Source organism: Hylaeus volcanicus, chromosome 8, assembly GCF_026283585.1.
Source record: "Hylaeus volcanicus isolate JK05 chromosome 8, UHH_iyHylVolc1.0_haploid, whole genome shotgun sequence".
In the NCBI taxonomy this organism is placed as follows: domain Eukaryota; kingdom Metazoa; phylum Arthropoda; class Insecta; order Hymenoptera; family Colletidae; genus Hylaeus; species Hylaeus volcanicus.
Genome location: NC_071983.1, coordinates 6,023,384 through 6,042,071, shown reverse-complemented (window position 1 = coordinate 6,042,071; position 18,688 = coordinate 6,023,384). Strand labels below are relative to the sequence as shown.

General features: G+C 33.2%; 6 protein-coding genes across 8 annotated transcripts in view; 3 read left to right on the top strand and 3 right to left on the bottom strand.

Annotated features, from left to right (window-relative positions):
- The window catches only part of LOC128881138 (mitoguardin), a 33,858-nt gene extending 28,116 nt beyond the window's left edge, over positions 1 to 5,742 (top strand). Inside the window, exons 4-9 of the mRNA XM_054131896.1 lie at positions 2,643 to 2,830; positions 3,941 to 4,072; positions 4,406 to 4,518; positions 4,719 to 4,887; positions 4,958 to 5,191; positions 5,266 to 5,742. Of these exons, the coding sequence (XP_053987871.1) occupies positions 2,643 to 2,830; positions 3,941 to 4,072; positions 4,406 to 4,518; positions 4,719 to 4,887; positions 4,958 to 5,191; positions 5,266 to 5,583 (1,154 nt within the window). The 3' untranslated portion in view covers positions 5,584 to 5,742. The remainder of the gene's footprint in view (positions 1 to 2,642; positions 2,831 to 3,940; positions 4,073 to 4,405; positions 4,519 to 4,718; positions 4,888 to 4,957; positions 5,192 to 5,265) is intronic.
- Positions 5,743 to 7,125: 1,383 nt separating this feature from the next.
- Positions 7,126 to 8,629, bottom strand: LOC128881160 (uncharacterized). Of its 2 annotated transcripts, XM_054131941.1 has the most exons (5): positions 8,081 to 8,629; positions 7,852 to 7,976; positions 7,674 to 7,781; positions 7,433 to 7,556; positions 7,126 to 7,275 (listed from the first exon to the last, which is right to left on the bottom strand). In XM_054131941.1, exons 1-4 carry the CDS (start codon positions 8,221 to 8,223, stop codon positions 7,438 to 7,440), a joined length of 495 nt encoding a protein of 164 aa, XP_053987916.1. In that variant the 5' UTR covers positions 8,224 to 8,629; the 3' UTR covers positions 7,126 to 7,275; positions 7,433 to 7,437. The 2 variants fall into 2 exon arrangements, with proteins under 2 accessions (XP_053987916.1, XP_053987915.1); XM_054131940.1 differs by having other exon boundaries at positions 7,126 to 7,556.
- A 150-nt stretch (positions 8,630 to 8,779) lies between these two features.
- Positions 8,780 to 9,875, top strand: LOC128881161 (actin-related protein 2/3 complex subunit 5). The gene is made up of 3 exons (XM_054131942.1): positions 8,780 to 9,081; positions 9,174 to 9,246; positions 9,452 to 9,875. Exons 1-3 carry the CDS (start codon positions 8,921 to 8,923, stop codon positions 9,689 to 9,691), a joined length of 474 nt encoding a protein of 157 aa, XP_053987917.1. The 5' UTR covers positions 8,780 to 8,920; the 3' UTR covers positions 9,692 to 9,875.
- A 106-nt stretch (positions 9,876 to 9,981) lies between these two features.
- Positions 9,982 to 11,409, bottom strand: LOC128881159 (programmed cell death protein 10). The gene is made up of 5 exons (XM_054131939.1): positions 11,159 to 11,409; positions 10,835 to 11,012; positions 10,630 to 10,762; positions 10,390 to 10,554; positions 9,982 to 10,310 (listed from the first exon to the last, which is right to left on the bottom strand). Exons 1-5 carry the CDS (start codon positions 11,228 to 11,230, stop codon positions 10,226 to 10,228), a joined length of 633 nt encoding a protein of 210 aa, XP_053987914.1. The 5' UTR covers positions 11,231 to 11,409; the 3' UTR covers positions 9,982 to 10,225.
- Positions 11,410 to 11,718: 309 nt separating this feature from the next.
- On the top strand, positions 11,719 to 15,716 carry LOC128881129 (pre-mRNA-splicing factor syf1 homolog). Its single transcript, XM_054131882.1, has 14 exons — positions 11,719 to 11,915; positions 11,994 to 12,142; positions 12,222 to 12,543; positions 12,618 to 12,917; positions 12,996 to 13,137; positions 13,227 to 13,378; positions 13,472 to 13,692; positions 13,782 to 13,944; positions 14,027 to 14,140; positions 14,220 to 14,382; positions 14,467 to 14,780; positions 14,855 to 15,074; positions 15,158 to 15,307; positions 15,449 to 15,716. The coding sequence occupies exons 1-14, from the start codon at positions 11,871 to 11,873 to the stop codon at positions 15,523 to 15,525; spliced, it is 2,532 nt and encodes an 843-aa protein (XP_053987857.1). The 5' UTR covers positions 11,719 to 11,870; the 3' UTR covers positions 15,526 to 15,716.
- LOC128881136 (F-box only protein 42) lies at positions 15,319 to 18,296 on the bottom strand. 2 transcript variants are annotated; one of them, XM_054131888.1, is made up of 8 exons: positions 17,853 to 17,875; positions 17,632 to 17,773; positions 17,430 to 17,572; positions 17,187 to 17,353; positions 16,967 to 17,097; positions 16,717 to 16,856; positions 16,502 to 16,638; positions 15,319 to 16,433 (listed from the first exon to the last, which is right to left on the bottom strand). In XM_054131888.1, exons 2-8 carry the CDS (start codon positions 17,642 to 17,644, stop codon positions 15,890 to 15,892), a joined length of 1,275 nt encoding a protein of 424 aa, XP_053987863.1. In that variant the 5' UTR covers positions 17,645 to 17,773; positions 17,853 to 17,875; the 3' UTR covers positions 15,319 to 15,889. The 2 variants fall into 2 exon arrangements, with proteins under 2 accessions (XP_053987863.1, XP_053987862.1); XM_054131887.1 differs by having other exon boundaries at positions 17,430 to 17,773; positions 17,853 to 18,296.
- Positions 18,297 to 18,688: the final 392 nt, after the last annotated feature.

Here is an 18,688-nt window from a genome sequence, read left to right as displayed (position 1 = left end):
TCTGCTGACTGGATGACACGACGGCCAACAGGGTCTCTCATTTGTAAATCTTCTGCCGTTGCAAAATCAGTCGTTGAACTTACCTTTGGCACTTGTGCGAGTGCCAAGTACCGAGTCGCGACGTTGGCTGACTGAAGCTTCCTCTTCCCGTCTGGGTTGAAGCTGTCGGAGAAATGCGAGCCAAGCCAACTATCCGAATACACGTTTCGAGCCACTTCAATTTTCCTCAATTATACAAACTATCATCCGAACAATCGAGTATTTCGACTACTTGAATGTTTCTAAATATTAACCTATTATTTTACAGACGATTCATTAAAGTCCGTACTCTACTAGCCATCCGTGTTCGTCGTGATTTTTTTTTAAGAATAATCAAGCCAATGTATCGAAGCGGTGGACCCGTATGGATGTAGAAATCGTGCAGGAAAAGTCCCAGTTAAAAAAAAAAAAAGAAAACGGTTATCCTATAGAAAGTTCACCGCCGCGACACGTGGCTTCAATGTAAACAAAAATGAGGACCTCGAGACAGTACACGCTTCGAGCGGTGCCCTAAACTGTTAGAAGAAAGTGAAAGTGTTAGATCCGTGTGTTCCTTTCTATATCGCGACGAGTCATTCGATGGAACAATCAAGAACTATATCCTGACCGCATTAGGCCCTACGATACAGTACGCGCTACATACAATCCTGAATTACAATTGAAAAGTCATACCGATCGTGGAAAATACGGGAGATACGATTCAAAGTTATATGTTTTAAATAACAATGGGCACTGCGAGGGCAGATCTACAAACAGCTCGAAGTATCGTGTTCAGGAATTATGACTGTTACGTCGAGTAATGTTTTGTTAGGTTGTCCCGAAATGTTTCTTTCGCGAGTTCCGCTCGATTATTTTCTGTGGCAGTGTTTATATAAATAGACGATCTAATTTCATAGATATTCGTGTTGTAACAGTAATGGAGCAAAATGAATCGCGCACAATTCAGTAATGTAACATGAAACATAAACTATCGTGCATGTATCACTTATTAATGAAGCGAAAGAAACATTTCGGACAACCTAATATAAGCAAACTAATTCCTGATGCGAGAGTATCAGCGATTGATACCGATAAGCTGTAAAAAGAAACGAGACGTACAGTGGGTGTAGAAAGTACTCGTACACCGTTCAATTTCCAAAAAAACTATGTGAAATTGTAATTTATCAACTTTTTCTTTATAAACAATGACATTCTATGTATTCTTGGAAATCTCTAGAATAGATACAGTAAAAAAAAAAGAAATTAGTTATTTATAGAAGTTGCGAAATTAACAAGAAAATACAATGAAACGATAGAAATACAGAAGCGATAAGTATTCGTACGAGTGTTGAATTTTTAAAATTTCGTTTAAAAACAAAACCCGAAATTTACATTAATTTATAAATAATTAATACTTCGTGGGATTTCGTTTTGATTTTATAATTACTGCAACTCTTCCAAGCATTCAATTAACTATCATAAATGTCGATGTTATTCGGAGTAGGATCTTCTTTCATTCCTTCGTTAGAGCATTTTTTGAGTCTTTTTTACTGGATATTTACTGTTTTCTAATTCCCACGAAGCAACAAATTGATATGCTTATGTTACAAATTCTACTGTAGATTGTTCGTCATAAGAACCGTGCGAATACTTATTGCTTCTATATTTCTACAAATTTTTCGTATTTTCTTGTTAATTTCCCAAATCATGCAAACTAGTAATTGTTGTTTGAACTATATCCTAGAGATCTTCGAGAATATGTAGAATATCATTGATTATAAAAAAAAAAAGGAGTTAATAAACTACAATTTCACGCCAAAGTTTTTTGGGTAATTGATCGATGCACGAATACGTTCTACACCCACTGTAATAAAGATCAAAGACACGTTGAATCAGTGTACTCGTTCGAGATTGAGAGCGCAGATATTATGTTGACGGCGGCAGTAAACTGGGAAAATTGTTTTCGTAACGTCGGAGCCACGCGCTCGAAATCGTAACTACGCGGTGGTCGAATTAATCAGCTAATTTGTTCAAAAGTATTAACGTATCCTTCGCACGCACGTTTCGTATTTTCTCGAACCCAATGGAACCGTAACAAATATATCTTACAACGTTAATAAATTACTATAATTCCTAGATGGCTCCTATTTTGATCCTATATATCTTACATATATATATATCTTACAACGTTAATAAGTTACTATAATTCCTAGATGGCTCCTATTTTGATCCAATCTTAAATCAGTCTCCCCAATTACTTTATCTCGTAAAAATAGTAATCCTGTGTTACATCAGAAAAGAAACTATTTCCTGGACTAAATCTGCAGAGGCATTAGTCGTGATTAGAGACACCATCTCGAATCCACCTCGCTTCTCTCAACCTCGCATTTTCTTTGCTTAATTAGACGTTAATAAATACAGTTTTCGTGTAATTTTGTACGACGTAAGATGCCTTTCTTCGTCGTGAAGTGTTAGCCACTGGTGTCCAACGTCTCTTTCCTGTCGTCGGGCGTTTCTCGGAACGAATTAAACGAGTTCGAATTCGTTGTTTGCGATACCACGCACGCGTCGGGGTGGAATGAAAATTGACAAATGTAAAACGATGTGTAACTCGAACGATCCAGGACTGGAGGCGCTGGAAAAGGCTCTCTATTGCTGGGAGGATGCTCTTACAGCGTTCAGCTCTTCCCTCAGCAATGACACGCTCGCATTACCGTCCAAGGCGGATGCGGCGTTTACGCACGACGTCCAAGAGCTCCTTGACATGGGTTATGAAATTCAGAGCCAAGCAGAACTTCTCTTTATCGACCAGGTAAGCATATCGGTTCCCCGTCTGTTTTTATTCCATTTTCCGTTTGCTGAAGCGAATCTCCGTTACTCCTTGAATTATTATATCGTTAGTCACGGGGCGTGTTTATTGCGGTGAACACTTTTCAGACACTCGACCGCTATACGATTCCTCTTTTTACGGCCACGTTATCGACGATTATTTAAAGCTGGACACATAGAAAGTAGGTTGATCGTTAACGGTTTTAGTCCCGGCTAAATTAAACTGAATCACTGGTCGCAAACTTTCTTACGTCTTATTGTATAGCGAAGCCTCGTCTTAGCGGGCTAATTGGATAATGGAGAGACCATTAAATATTAGGTTGTCCGAAAAGTTTCTTTCGCTTTATTAATAATTAATACATACGCAATATTTTATGTTTTATGTTACATTACGAAATTCTGTACAATTCATTTCGCTCCATTACCGTTACAACATGAATATCTAAAAAATTAGATTGTCTATTTATATAAACACTGCCACAGAAAATAATTGAGCGCAACTCGCGAAAGAAACTTTCGGGACAACCTGATACATATATTTCTGCGAAATGAGACATACACCAAAACAGACTCTAAAATGAACCAATTTTCAAATCGCAGAGAAAGTTCCGCCTGTTACATCCGAAACACCGAAACGTGTCGAATCAGCGTTATTACCGTATTTTATTTTCATCCAAATCTTATCTGCGTTACATTCGCTGCCATTCCATTCCACTGCACTCATCAATTACGTTTTGCGCTCTATATGAAAGAAAAAGAAGAAAGAAAAAAAAGGAAATATAGGAATTAATCCAATTTAAATGATAACTGACCGGAGTAATTAGCGGAATGAGTCACTTGACCTAACGCAAGTAGGAATTACCACATAGGAAGTTCACGGCACCGCGACCGCTGTCGTTCGAATCTAAACGCGCAAAGTGCACTTACCGCACTTATTGTACTATAAATGCTGTAATGGGTGCAGAACGAAGACCTTCGTTCGAACTAAACGTTAAGAAACTTTTCGGACAACCTAATATTTAATGGTCTCTCCATGATCGTCGAAGCTGGCGTATGCAAATTTCAGGGATAAATGAATCCCATTTGTTCGCAGCACTCGGTATTGTTCCGCAACGAAAGCGAAGAGAGCGTGGACAAACCGTCGAAAATAGGTACACGATTATCCGCGAAAGATAAAGCGGATGCTGCGTCTTCGCCGGAGTCCTTCGAGTCCGCGCGCGACGGAGTAAGTTTCTACATCGTCAGAACTCGATGTTAACACGTTGACTGCCGCATTGATACTCTTAAAAGTTTCTACTGCGATTCAATTTTATTTACTGGCTATCGAAGACTACATAATCATACATTTATCGTGGTATCTATTTTTGTAACTTCGCCGAAATTCAAATATTTCGTATAAATTCATTTTCTTTGATATTTAACTTTCAAAATTCATTTTTTTATTTCTCCAGTGAAAAGCACTGTCACCCACGTATGGGCGACATGGCGGTCAACGTGTCGAGTGAAAATTAAAATTTGGTACAGTCAGATCGAATCTAAACTCCGTATCATTGTTCAGGTAGCAGATTTGCGCGAATTCGAGGAATTCGCCGAGTTCTTTCCGCATTTCGAACAGCAAAAGCTCTATCATACCGCTCTGAAACAACACGAGGATGAAGGTATACCGTGCAGGTAAACGTTGTAATTTCGTGTTAATTTATTCAAGGAACGAATTACAATGTAAACGAGACGTTTGTTATCGCTTCGTCCGAAACGAGTTATTTTTCATTTTACGTATAGACGCGTTTTATGTACGCCAGAGCAAAAAAACAATAGCAAAGAAGATAACATGTTCAAAACTGATTCGTGTATTGTAATTTTTCTGCGAGCAGGCGGTTTCACACAGAACTGGTAAGATGCGGTTCGGACGTTGAATATTTGGCGAAAGTGCAATGTATACGACAAGCGTATACAAAATTGTTCACTATGCCATCTGCGACAGTATGGATCGCAGATATAGGACGTCAAGTTATTAGCGACTTGATCATATACGCAGACAGGGTATACACAAATATATTTATATATTTATTTCTTCCAAGAGAATACTCTAATAAATGATTTTCAATGTCAGGACCCAAAGGATTATTTGATGCATTACGAGCGGATGTTGGAGTTCTTGCAGGAGCCAAGTAATTATAATATGATGGAGGAAGAATTATCACCGCGAGGTGTGAAATGCATAAACTTCTACGACGTTCTCATCGACTTCATCCTTCTGGACGCGTTCGAGGAGGTCGAGAAACCGCCCTCGTCGATCAAAGCCATTTTACAAAACAGATGGATCTCCGCTAGTTTTCGGGAAACTGTGAGTATTCGAACGAATATAATGGCGCTTGGTCGCGGTGCTGTTTATTACTATTTATTTACGTTACGTTTAAGGCAATTGGAACTGCAGTTTGGTCGGTCCTTGTCGGTAAAAGGCAGATGTTGAGGTACGACAGAGGGTTCTTAGCACATTTTTATTCGATTTCTGAACAAGTCTCCCCAGTACTCGTATGGGGCTTCTTAGGTCCGGAAGGCAGTTTACGTTCCACTTGTCATTATTTTAGAGATCAAGTGATCGAATTCCTCGTAGATATATTTAATTTTTTCAAAGTAAGATACACCAGTGTCGACGATCTTGCCGAAGACATACTCAGGGAAATGAAGTTTAGGGTTGAAAATATCAATCAAAGGCTTTCTCTAGAAGGTTGCTAGTTAAACTTAAATAAATTAAAAAAAAAAAAAAAGAAAAAAAATAGATAATGCATAGAAGCGTTCAGCGTATACAAAGCGCTGAAATAAATACACGATTGCGGAAATGGTCAAGGAATATGACGCTTTTCCACTAGTTAATAATAGAGAACTAATTCAAACGTAAGTAATCTTTCCGTTTATGTACGATTCTTTTAAAAAAGAACATATTTTTTGTGTTAAATGTTTACGTTTAAAATATTCTGTATAAATATTGTTGGACTATTTCTTTCGATCATATTTGCGGACTTTCTTTGTTTGAATAATAATGTACATAGAAATATTATTTTATCGATATTATTGTCCACTGTATATATCAACTATTTAATTTTCCAGAAGAAAAGACCATAAGCTCACAAAAGGATACGTTTCGTAAATATAAAACTCGCTATTTATATACACTTCATTATTAGCATAAAATATGAAATTATATACTGAAATGAACTCAAAACATTGATGATACAAGTTTATTAATGTTTTCAGAAAAAGGTATTCGGATTAATAATTTCACATTCTGTGCAATTATTCAATTTTGCATACATACGTCATATATATTTGCATAATTTTAATTCTTTACATACTTGCATCTTTTATATACTATCGAGACAAAAAATATTATTTGTAAATAATCATTATTCATTGCATTTCATTTGTACCTTCTATTGAAATCTGCATTTTTAGTACAAACACATGCAAAATGTCTAAATATGATTGTTTTGTTATGAAGAATTTATTTCTAATTTACCATTAGTTTGGTATTAGAACAAAATGATTTTTTATTAGATATATATAAAATTGTGATTCATAGCATTTAACAGTAGCAATTAATAAAATTGGTCTAGTTCCTTGTATACTTCATGAAGCAGTACTGTGCAATCGTATCAACGCTAATAAATATAAATTTCGTTATATTTTTTGAAATTTTAAAAAATTTAGTTATTTTATTCTATACATGATTACATTTTTTTTGTCATTTTTTTAAATTTGCAAAGTGTCTCGTCATTCTAAACAGTACCTCTCCTATAACGATATTGCATATAAATATTAATTAGAATATACATTGCCAAAGATAAGAGTAACATTATTACGAGTGAAAATTTATAATTAATATATACACACTATGTACTGCTTTCAGTTCTATGTTACTTCAATTATGTTATACCTCATATTGTACACTATGGCAACAGCATAACATTCCAATTACTGTAATTGTGCAAACTATACATTTCGTAAATTAATTATCAATACAGCAAATTTTGTATACATGGGAATATATAATATAAAAATAATTCATTTATCTTTACCATTTGTATTGTATACTTCTGTACAGTAATACTGACTTTAAACAAAATCTGTGAACAGTACTTTCTTCTGAAAGTAACTTAAAAATTTTGCTGTTAGTATAATTAATAATACTCAGCATGTCAGTAAAAATAATTAAATTGTATGCAGAGACAATATTTAAATGATCTAAATATGTTGATGTAATAAAATAATAAAACTATATATAAAAAAGAAGAATTTTTATTATCTATTTGCACCTACTTTTATATTTACATGTCAATATTTTTGGTGAAGTTATTTTTACATGTATTATATTGTTAAGGCGTAATTAGATGAACCGGTATCACAATTTACAATAATGAAGTCAAATTCCTGTGTATAGAATATATGTTGTTAGATGTTGTTGTATGAATGATATGTATGTATATGGATCTAATTTGTAAATGATTCAATAAAAAATATTTGATTTAGAAGATACGGTTTCTGTAAAATCAATTTTCTAAGAAAATATAACAAATGCTAGACCTACATAAATTAAAGAAATAACATGTCCATTGCATCATCATCAGACTCTTCTTCATCTGTAGATGGTACATCTGGCATTAGATGAGTTATATTATTGCTTCGTTTATATTCTTCCAAATTTTCCCTCTCTGTGATAAAACATAATTTTTGTTAGATTATAAATTGTCTGATAATTGGCAACAAATTTTTGAAAGGTTTGTTATTTGTCTACTAATCAACATTAATTTATATTTCAAAATAATTACCTACTATTACAGGAATCTTATGCCAATTATTTTTATACAAACGTTCCATATCTGCGCTTATTAACGGATTTTTTTCTTTTTCGAGATGCAATCTTAACCATTCTGTCCCTATCATATTTTACAAGGTGTGAGTAAATTAGAAAAAATATTAGAATAATAAACAAATAATTGTAATTACATTTATGCGCCTTTGTAAGCGTAATTTTAACTTCTCTTCCTAAATTTACATGAACAGTTTTTTCTGCTACCACCGTTCCAAAAAGGTATAAACAAACATAATAACTTTTTTCGTTTCGCGTGGTACTAAAAATAACGTATACATTACTTGCACATGTTTCGAAACAAACCTTTCGTTAGTTTCAGGGAAAATAATATACGATTTAGATACACAAGATACTATAAAATACCTAAATAATAAATAATCACATTTAACTCGGAGAAAGTACTTATCGACATCCTCGAGTAAAATACGTATAACAACTGCTACGTCCGTTTGATGCCATATTATTTTTGGCATGAGTAATTTACTAACGAGATTTGGACAACTCATAATTCGATTAAAGTTTTTAATACACAGTGTATGTACATTTGTCCTACGCAAAGTATCACAATAACATATGATCAACTGATATCAACCTAACCTTCTGCAATACTATTTAGGGAACAGCGAAATATATTTATAGGCTATAAACGGGCAAACTTTTCATTGTAAAATATGTAATGCTTGGATGGTATTCGAAAGATGTTAAATATTTAATCGAATTACAAATTGTTTGAAAAGTTTGCTTGTGTTTAAACTGGCTTTCTATCAGTAGACAAAGGTAGATTTGCATTTAGATCTATGTATGTCACTATATACTTCAATCAAACTTTCTCAAACAGTCATTTTAAGTATTTAATAAAATCATAAGGATTCATATATTTGCAATGAAATGAAAAAAAGAGGATAATGAATTTCGAAAATATTTCATGCTTTCGATTGGTGGAATATTTCGATGTGTCCGCTGGAAGTTACCAGCATTTATTTTAGTATAATTTTCTGTCGCGTATAAGTAGAAAAGTATTCTTTTATGAAAAAGGAATATGTGCATTAATCAGCGAAAATCTTTAATGTCATTTAGCTCTGTTATTAGTGTAAATAGATAGTGTCGTATATAGACATATTTCTAGACCAATGAAAATTCATTCCTAAGCGTTAAATGATAAGTCGGGCGTGATCGCAGTGAAACGTTGAGTACATAGTGAAAATGTCAAGAAACGATGGCAAAAAAGATTCGTCGGCGTCTGCATTTCGAAAAATTGACGTTGATCAATACAGTGACAATAATTTTAAAGAAGAAGATGCCGACGGAGGAATAGGAGGGCCCACCGGTCCAGACGAAAATGAAGTTTTGATACTTCTTAGCCAATATCCTTTTCATGACTCTTACGTTGACGTGTGATTATGTTAGAATAATTTCTGTTCTATATTATCGTATTTTCCTTAATATTTCGATTCAAGGGTAAGAATGCCGAAGCTTTGATATCAGTATTAAAATCTGCACCCCTTGAATGTAAAAATCAACAAGTAAAGGTAACCTCAATATCCCATATTTCAATTGTTACTTTACGAGATTGTTACATTATTAATTAAATATATTATTTTATTGCATAACGATATTTTATTTTTCATGTCGTATATCAATATCTTATTATTTATATGAATATCATTTAATATTTTATAATAGTTTGTGTACATGACATATTTGGTACAGACAAAAATCCTTTAAATTTTACAGGATAGCGCTCGTAATTTAACTCAAAAGGTTCTTCTAAGTATAAAATCTAATCAAATGGATGATTGCATAGCACAATTAGATCAAGATTTACTGGATGTCCTAATGAAATATATTTATCGGGGGTTCGAAATCCCAACGGAAGGCAGTAGTAGTCATTTATTAATCTGGCATGAAAAGGTATATAATATCGGCGGCGTTGGCAGTATCGTACGAGCATTTTCAGATAGCAAACGTGCTTGAAGATTTGTACATTTTCCATTAATGTTCATTACAATAATTACCATTAATCCTTACTGTTACTCATTGTAATTGTTAATACAATGAAACTGTAGGTGTAGATAGCCAAGCCATTCAATTTTCCCAGTGGGAAAAACAACACACTTGTGTACATTTGTTATCAATAAAGTAATTTTTATTTCTTATACATTTCAAATGTACATCCCTTTTTAAAAGCAAATGTATTCCTGTATCCACAGTTTTCTTCGCATAAGTATTTTACTATTACACGCGAAGTAAGTAAGTATAACACATTGAAGACAACATCTTTATCTTTTATTAGAATTCTGTATCTATGATTTTATCTATCCATAATGATGTAACAATATAATACATATAAAATAGTGATACTATCATACTTTATATTAAATGACATTTGAATTCTATTATCAAATATGTAACAAAATCGATAAAAGTAGAATATTATATGTTTCAAGACAACTGCTAGTAACTTTATTATTGTAGGAGTATCGCATGCATTCCTTAACTAAATGGTCATTACTCACATTTGTCTTTTACTGTGAGCATGATCATATTTGTTTGATGTATTAAATATAGTGCACTCACAAATACTGCATTGGCTCTGCAAAAATTCCAAATTTTAATAAAACTTCTGATTAATGGGTTCAGTAATAGTGAATATGGAAATAAATAATACTTACTGTCCTTCTTTAAAGTATTCCTTCAATGTATTGCTAAATCTTTTACTATATTTTACAAATTCCCTTTTCCTCTGATCCAGTGCTTGCTTTCCTGCAGATCCGCGTATAAATGCAGTAACTTCGTTCACTGCATCTAAAAGCTTCTTTATTGCACTTGCTATTTCTCTAAAATCGACACATTAAAATAAGTAAACAACATAGCTATCTATATAAACAAAATATATCAATGCAAATACATACTTGATTGTTTCAAGGAAAGTTTTACGATCTGTTATTTCATCAGGAATTCTGCTAAGTATTCTTTTTAGAGAAGTTGACTTACGATTTAATTCTTGGAAAGCATCCTCTGATCTGGCTGATCTATATTCCACAACTACAATCATAATGGATAAAATAATTAGAAAAAATTAAACATGTATTACAATCACCATCAATGTTAATGTACCATCATAATCACAAGCTGCTCCTTGTAATCTCAGAACGCTTTCATTCATGTCAACATTAAGTTCTGCTCGTCGTATTATACCAAGAATTAAATCGTGTGTAATACCTGGATGTGAATTTTCAGCTTTCAAAAGAGCTGTGCGTAAGGTTTGAGCACCCGATACATTCTGTCTCTCTAGCTGCATAAATAATTATAAAATAGTAATATATATTTGCGAATTTATTGTAATAAAAACTGTTTGGCAGTTAATAAATCGATTTTTTCTTTAGAAAATCTATTTTAGGCAGTGCAAATAATAAGGGAACCAAGGGAAATTTTCAGTACCTTCATCAATATTGGTCTTAAGATTACAGGAAGAACCAGTGATGTAACTGGAGTCTCATCGCCCATTGTCATCCTTTACAGCGTTTATTTATTGAAACGGTTCAAACGCAATCAATTTGTGCGCAATGTATACGTTAAACACCGACAATCTTTCAAATAGATGACGCAAACATCAGTCCAATTGTTTACATTAGCAGATATGAATCACGATCATATTCTTGACATGACAGCTGTCACACTCCAGTGTCTTTTCCAAAAAGAGGTAAACAGGTTGTGCAACATGATTTTCAGGTGTACATCTTTATCACAAGTTTTTCTAAATCAATTCAGACACTGCTACAATTGTTATTATTTTCATTGTAAAATATAACGAAATGTGCAATTATCTCGATTATTTCGGAAATAAAAGTACTACAAGTACATAAAATATTTTTTTACTTATATTACGATAATACGAATAATTTTATTAGTGTATTTCTAAATGACTCTATTAGCTAATAAACGCTACATTCCCTATTAGACCTAAGTATTCTAGGTTAGACGTGATCAATGAAATACCGCCTTGACATAGTGCTGCATAGCGCGGTTGGAACAAATTTCATCGAACTGCATCAAAACAGGAGAAGATAACCTATCCCGTGAATACGGAATGCAGATGACTTACTATTGCCATTAATCTAACTAAATTGTATAAAATTTAATAAGGTTAGCAATGATGTTGAAACGCAAAGATCAAGAAGGGAATTTATACGTTTTCGTAAGTACATCGTTATAGCTAACCTCATTTTGTTCTGTATACACTAGTTCAGTACTTTGATGATGTTCTTTTATATAGAACGAAGAAGATTTACCATATGAAGAAGAAATCTTAAGAAATCCTTATTCTGTAAAACATTGGCAACGTTACATAGATCATTTGAAAAGTACAAAAAGTAGTAATTTAAACATTGTCTACGAACGAGCATTAAAGGAACTTCCTGGAAGGTAAGATTTGTATTCTTATATTTTAATATAATATGTTAGATAGTCTTTTATACGATACTAAAGTTTTTGTTTTGTTTAGTTACAAATTATGGTACAATTATTTACGTCAACGTGTAAGTCAGTTAAAAGGAAGATGTATAACAGATCCCCTTTATGATGATGTAAATAATGCATTTGAGCGTGCCCTAGTCTTCATGCATAAAATGCCTAGAATTTGGATGGATTATTGCACGCTAATGACAGAACAATGTTACATTACTCATACGCGACAAGTTTTTGATCGGGCACTTAGAGCACTTCCTATTACCCAACATCATCGTGTATGGCCATTATATATTGAATTTCTAAAGCAAAATAATGTGTATGAGACTGCTGTCAGGGTTTTCAGGAGATATCTGAAGGTATAAAATTATTTTATTAACGTAACTTATCATCTTAACTACTTGTGTTTAGACAATATGTATATTATCTTTAGTTAGCTCCAGAAGATACAGAAGAATATATAGAATACCTGATATCAATTGAAAGACTCGACGAAGCAGCTGTAAAACTTGCGCAAATTGTTAACCAAGATGACTTTGTATCAAAGCATGGGAAATCAAATCATCAATTATGGAATGAATTATGCGACTTGATATCAAAAAATCCTTCCAAAATAAAATCTCTTAATGTAGATGCCATTATCAGAGGTGGTTTGAGACGTTACACAGATCAATTAGGTCCTCTTTGGAATTCTTTGGCTGATTACTACGTTCGCAGCGGCTTATTCGAAAGGGTATTAAAATATTTCTCTATACCCTGATACATATATAATTTCGAAAGAAATAATTTCTATATTCCTTATTTTTGATAGGCAAGAGACATTTACGAGGAAGCAATACAAACAGTGACAACTGTTAGAGATTTTACACAAGTGTTTGATGCGTATGCACAGTTTGAGGAACTTAGCCTCAGTAAACGCATGGAAGACGCTGCAAAAAATCCTACCGAAGATGGTATAAACATGCGCATACATATTAATACTCCATAAAAACTGTAACACTATTATCTTGAATTGTAATATTTTCTATCGTTGCTTTTACAGATGATATAGATTTAGAATTAAGATTGGCGCGATTTGAACATTTGATGGAAAGACGATTATTATTACTCAATTCCGTATTACTTAGACAAAATCCACATAACGTACAAGAGTGGCATAAAAGAGTTATGCTTTACGAAGGGCAGCCGCACGAAGTATAAAGAATTATTATCTTATTTCATATAGAAGAATTGCTTAACACTCAACAAAAGAAACGTTTTATTAATTTAGTTACTAATTCTTTTTAGATTATTAATACATATACGGAAGCTGTGCAAACTGTGCAGCCACAATTGGCAGTAGGCAAATTACATACTTTATGGGTTGCGTTTGGCAAATTTTATGAAGAAAATGGTCAAATAACGGATGCTAGAGTCGTCTTCGAAAAGGCAACTCATGTTCCATATACTAAAGTTGACGACCTTGCCTCTGTGTGGTGTGAATGGGCGGAAATGGAAATTAGACATGGGTACTGATTCCTTTATTGCAATATTGAATATTTAAAAACAAAAATCTTTTCGCATTTTTATTTTAATTAATACAATTTTATCCATACAGAAATTATAAAGAAGCTTTGAAACTTATGCATCGTGCTACCGCTATGCCATTCCGCAAAGTAGCTTATCACGATGAAACTGAAACTGTTCAAATGAGGTTATATAAATCTTTGAAAGTCTGGTCTATGTATGCAGACTTGGAAGAAAGTTTTGGCACGTTTAAGGTAAAGTATCCACGTGAAGATGTAAATTCACTTTTATAATATTTATTTTCGTAATTTATAATTTTGTTGTATTTTTTCATAGACGTGCAAAGCGGTGTACGATAAGATCATAGATTTAAAAATTGCAACGCCACAAATCATTATTAATTACGGTCTCTTTTTAGAAGAAAATAAATATTTTGAAGAGGCTTTCAGGGTATGTAAAATATCAGATTATGATTTTGTTAAAAGCCAATAGACTTTAATCGTAAGTAATGCCTCGATATTTTTAATAGGCATATGAAAAAGGAATCGCATTATTCAAATGGCCTAATGTTTACGACATATGGAACACGTACCTTACGAAATTCTTAAAACGTTATGGTGGTACAAAATTGGAACGAACGAGAGATTTGTTCGAACAGTGCTTAGAACACTGTCCACCTAAATATGCTAAAGGTATTGCCACTTAGAATCGAATGAAAAAGAAATATTACGAAAAATATTTTGTTTTTGCTTATTTATTAAAATATTTTTTTGCAGCCTTATATTTGTTATACGCAAAATTAGAAGAAGAACACGGCTTAGCTAGACACGCAATGTCCGTTTACGAACGAGCAACGAGTGCCGTTCTCCCTGAAGAAAGATTTGAGATGTTCAACATATACATCAAGAAAGCAGCAGATATATATGGCGTTCCGAAAACGCGACAAATATACGAAAAAGCTATTGAAGTTCTAAACGAGGAAAATACAAGAGAAATGTGTCTGCGATTTGCAGAGATGGAGACGAAATTGGGAGAAGTTGACAGGGCTCGAGCAATATATGCGCACTGCAGTCAAATTTGCGACCCGAGGGTATGAAATATTCGATCGAATAATTAAAAAATAATATAGAATTTTATTTGTATAAATATTTATGTCTTACATAGGTAACATCGAATTTCTGGCAAATATGGAAAGAATTTGAAGTGAGACATGGCAATGAGGATACAATGCGTGAAATGCTTCGAATTAAACGCAGCGTTCAAGCTATGTACAATACACAAGTGAATATGATGTCTGCTCAAATGTTAAACAATGCAACGAATCCACCGTCCGATGTTCCAGTGGACGCAATGCGTCTTTTGGATAGTAAAACGCCAAGTACAGGTATTCAATCGGAGTTTTCGTGGAGATGTAATTTAGAATATCTAATGTTTACGCTATACTAACACAATAATATAATTTTATAGACAACGTTACCGCATACAAGGACAGTATCAAATTTGTTCGTGGTGTAACAGAAGGAGATGGTAAATCGGATTCTCAAGTGAACAATCCGGATGAAATAGATATCGATATCGAAGACGATGTTAACGACAATGAGGCGGATGTAGAGGAAGGTAATATAGAATCCATAATAACACACTTAGATTTTTATTACATTTTATCACATGTAATGCGTTTATAAATTGATTTGGACACTTGCCATAGCAACATACACATTTTATGTTCTGTTTCCTAATTCGTATGTTTACTTTCAGATATACCCATTGAAAAACAAACTATTCCATCACAAGTGTTCGGTAGTTTAAAAGCAACTGAAGGCGAAGACGATTAAGCCGTGTATAATTCATGGTGTGTGGAAAATGTGTAAATAAATGATTTCACAATGAAATCTTGAGATTTATAATTATGTGTAGTGTTCATAAAATCAACATTTGTAAATTCTTACCGTATGCCAAAAAATTAAATTTTCTACAGGATGTTTCTTTTTAAAAGAAATAAACTAATATTTTTGAGCGTTCAATATTTATCACAAAATATTTATATTTCCTTACGTTGTTGCACTGTTGTTACGTTCAAGTTGAAATTGTTTTTAACAAATACTATTCTGTGGCACAACTAAATTCAATGCAACGCTAACAAAATTAAAACATTCTCCATCGAATATGAAAATGAATTAGTCGCTATTAGTTGGTATATTAAATAACATATCTTGGCGGATTTATAAAATGGAGATCGTTATAGACTTCGGACTCGTCCATGACAGGGTGACTTTGTAGAAATTGTTCCTTACGGATGCCACCAAATACTATCAATTCACCTTGACCTGGTACAAGTGAATAAAGTATTCTTTCATCGGGACCAGATTGATTATTCTGCTTCAAAGGAATCCACGAAGCTGTGCATTCATCGCGTAAAACATTCGTAATGTCCAATACAAATATAGATAATGTGTTTCCCGTCTTTTTCACAATTTTCGATTGCGTTCTTCGATTTCTAATTCTTTCTTCCATTCTTCGAAGTGATTCTAATTGACGTTGCCGGTTGCTGTTTGAACTATTACGGATTGGTTCGTCACGAAAAGCAGCCATACTTAAAACATTGTCATTGCATAATGCTAAATTTTTTGTAAAACTAGGAGTGTGAGACGAAGATTGTGCATTTTGCACAGAGGCCCTTGAAAAAGATCCGTGTCGACCATTAACGTTTACTTCTCTATCGGGATGAGATACATTTCCTGGTCTGAAAACATTGTCATAAATTTATACGAATTTGTAACTGATACCAATAATTAATAGAATTATATGAACCTTTCTTGTAAAGAAGCTGGATCACACGCTTGCGAAGGAGCCGTTCTTTGACCAGTGACATTTCTTAGCGATATATTCATGTCGTTTGGTTTTCTTTGACATTTGTTTATACTAAGAACAATAATATAATTTCCCACCTTTTAAGTCAAAAAGTCATAAATAATAAGTAATACAGAATATTACAAATTATAATTGTAGGAATTTCAAGGTTTTACCTTACAAGCTTGATGATACCAAATCCGCGCTGGTGCCCACTCTGTATTATGCATAATTACTTTCCTCCATGTCCAGATTGTGCCTTCCATTTTTAGTAACCAAGCATCATTCATAGCAATGTTAGAACCAGCACAACCTCCTAATGTTTGGAACATTCCAATTTATTTCAATACATTACATTAAAATAAAACAAAAATTAAATGTATATCAATGAAGTTAATATGTTATATTAAAATGATGTAAACTCACCTAGTACAAGTAGGTGATCATCTCCTAGCTCAATTTGAGATTGACCGTACCGTGGTTCTGGTTTTATATTTGATGTAGCTTGTTTATGCCAACTATATGAATCCAAATTCAAACACCATACGTCATTGGATCTGCCTCAAAATAACATAGTGCTCTTGTTATGAAATCAAATTGAAACAACAAAACAAAATTCAGTATTTATATATTATATATATATTACCTATCAAAAAATATATTACCCATTATACCACCAAAAACAATCATATAATTTTTGTGAATTGACGCGGAATGTGCTGCTGCAGGTGGAGGCTTTTCCAGTGTATTTATAGCAATCCATTTATTAGATTCAATAGAATACACATGTAATTCATTGAATAGTTTTGGTTGCTGAGAACATATAAATTATAATATAATAAATTTAAAAGATTATTTAATTACCTTCATTATTACTCATTTCAAATACCTGGTGTAAGGAGTATGGCGATGGAAGAGACCATCCACCAAATAGAATGAAACTTTTTTTATAGTATAACATAGTAGCACAAGCCTTGGGAGATGGATAACTCCCCATAGTAATTAATCTCACCCATGTTCTTGTGTCCAAATCTAATCGCCATAAATCATTAAATGTTGTACATGTAGCTGTACATCCACCAAAGACATACATGGAATTTTCATACGTGCAAGCAGAATGGGAGTGTCTTTTTCCTATAATAGGCATCCAATGTTTAGATGGCCAGGGGCTCCAAAGCAATGATCCATAAGCGACAGATTTGTGAAAATGAGCTCTGTTATGTTGTATAACATCTGTCATAAAAATATAAGCTTAAAAATGTTAAAAATAAAAAAGGTAAGTATACTTCAAATAAAAAAAAGTTTAACATACTTTTGGTAGCATGGAACCATCGTTTGGACACAAGCTTACATTCCTGAAGATCTTTGTAAGGGGGAATTAAACTTAGAATGTACTCCAACAACACGTCTGGCAAATCATCGATCTTACACTCCATTTTACATTAAATATCTGTACTAAATGCGATCTCCTATTAAATAACTATGCTACCTTCAGTCTTTCAAATTTTAAGTCAAAGCGAAACTGTTATTATTTCAGGTGATCGAAAACCATGTTTCTTTAATATCACTTCCCAGCGATACTGACAATTTGAGAACTCCCCGAACGTTGCATGGAACAAATTTGACGTTTCGCCATCACATACAGACGTTTATATTCACCATAGATAGGTTATTTATACAACCTCGTACCAGAAAGCATTCGAGGATTGCAAAACAACACTAGAGAGTATTATAACTTCTCGTTACGGTATCACTGAACGTAGTTCCAAATCACGTGATAAGACGTTTAGATAGGAACGAAATTCAAAGTGATCATCACTGATTTGCATAAGCAACCAAAAATTAATATATATATTTATGAGTTTATTAAATTTATTTATATTCTGGGTTGATAATAAATTATTTGATTATGATTTTTAATAAAAAATCTTCTACTAGAAGAAACTAATGAATCTCCTCTCTGCACACCAGTAAAGCGGCGCACACAGCGAAACACGAAAGTGTTTCGGCAGATCTGCAGAGGGGATTTATTTGTATATATGCTCGATAAAACATACTGTAAGATTGAAAACAATTCATAGCATGGTTTCATTATAAACATTTCCTAAAAAGCGTTTTTAGAGTACTCGTCTCAGACTCAGTACATAT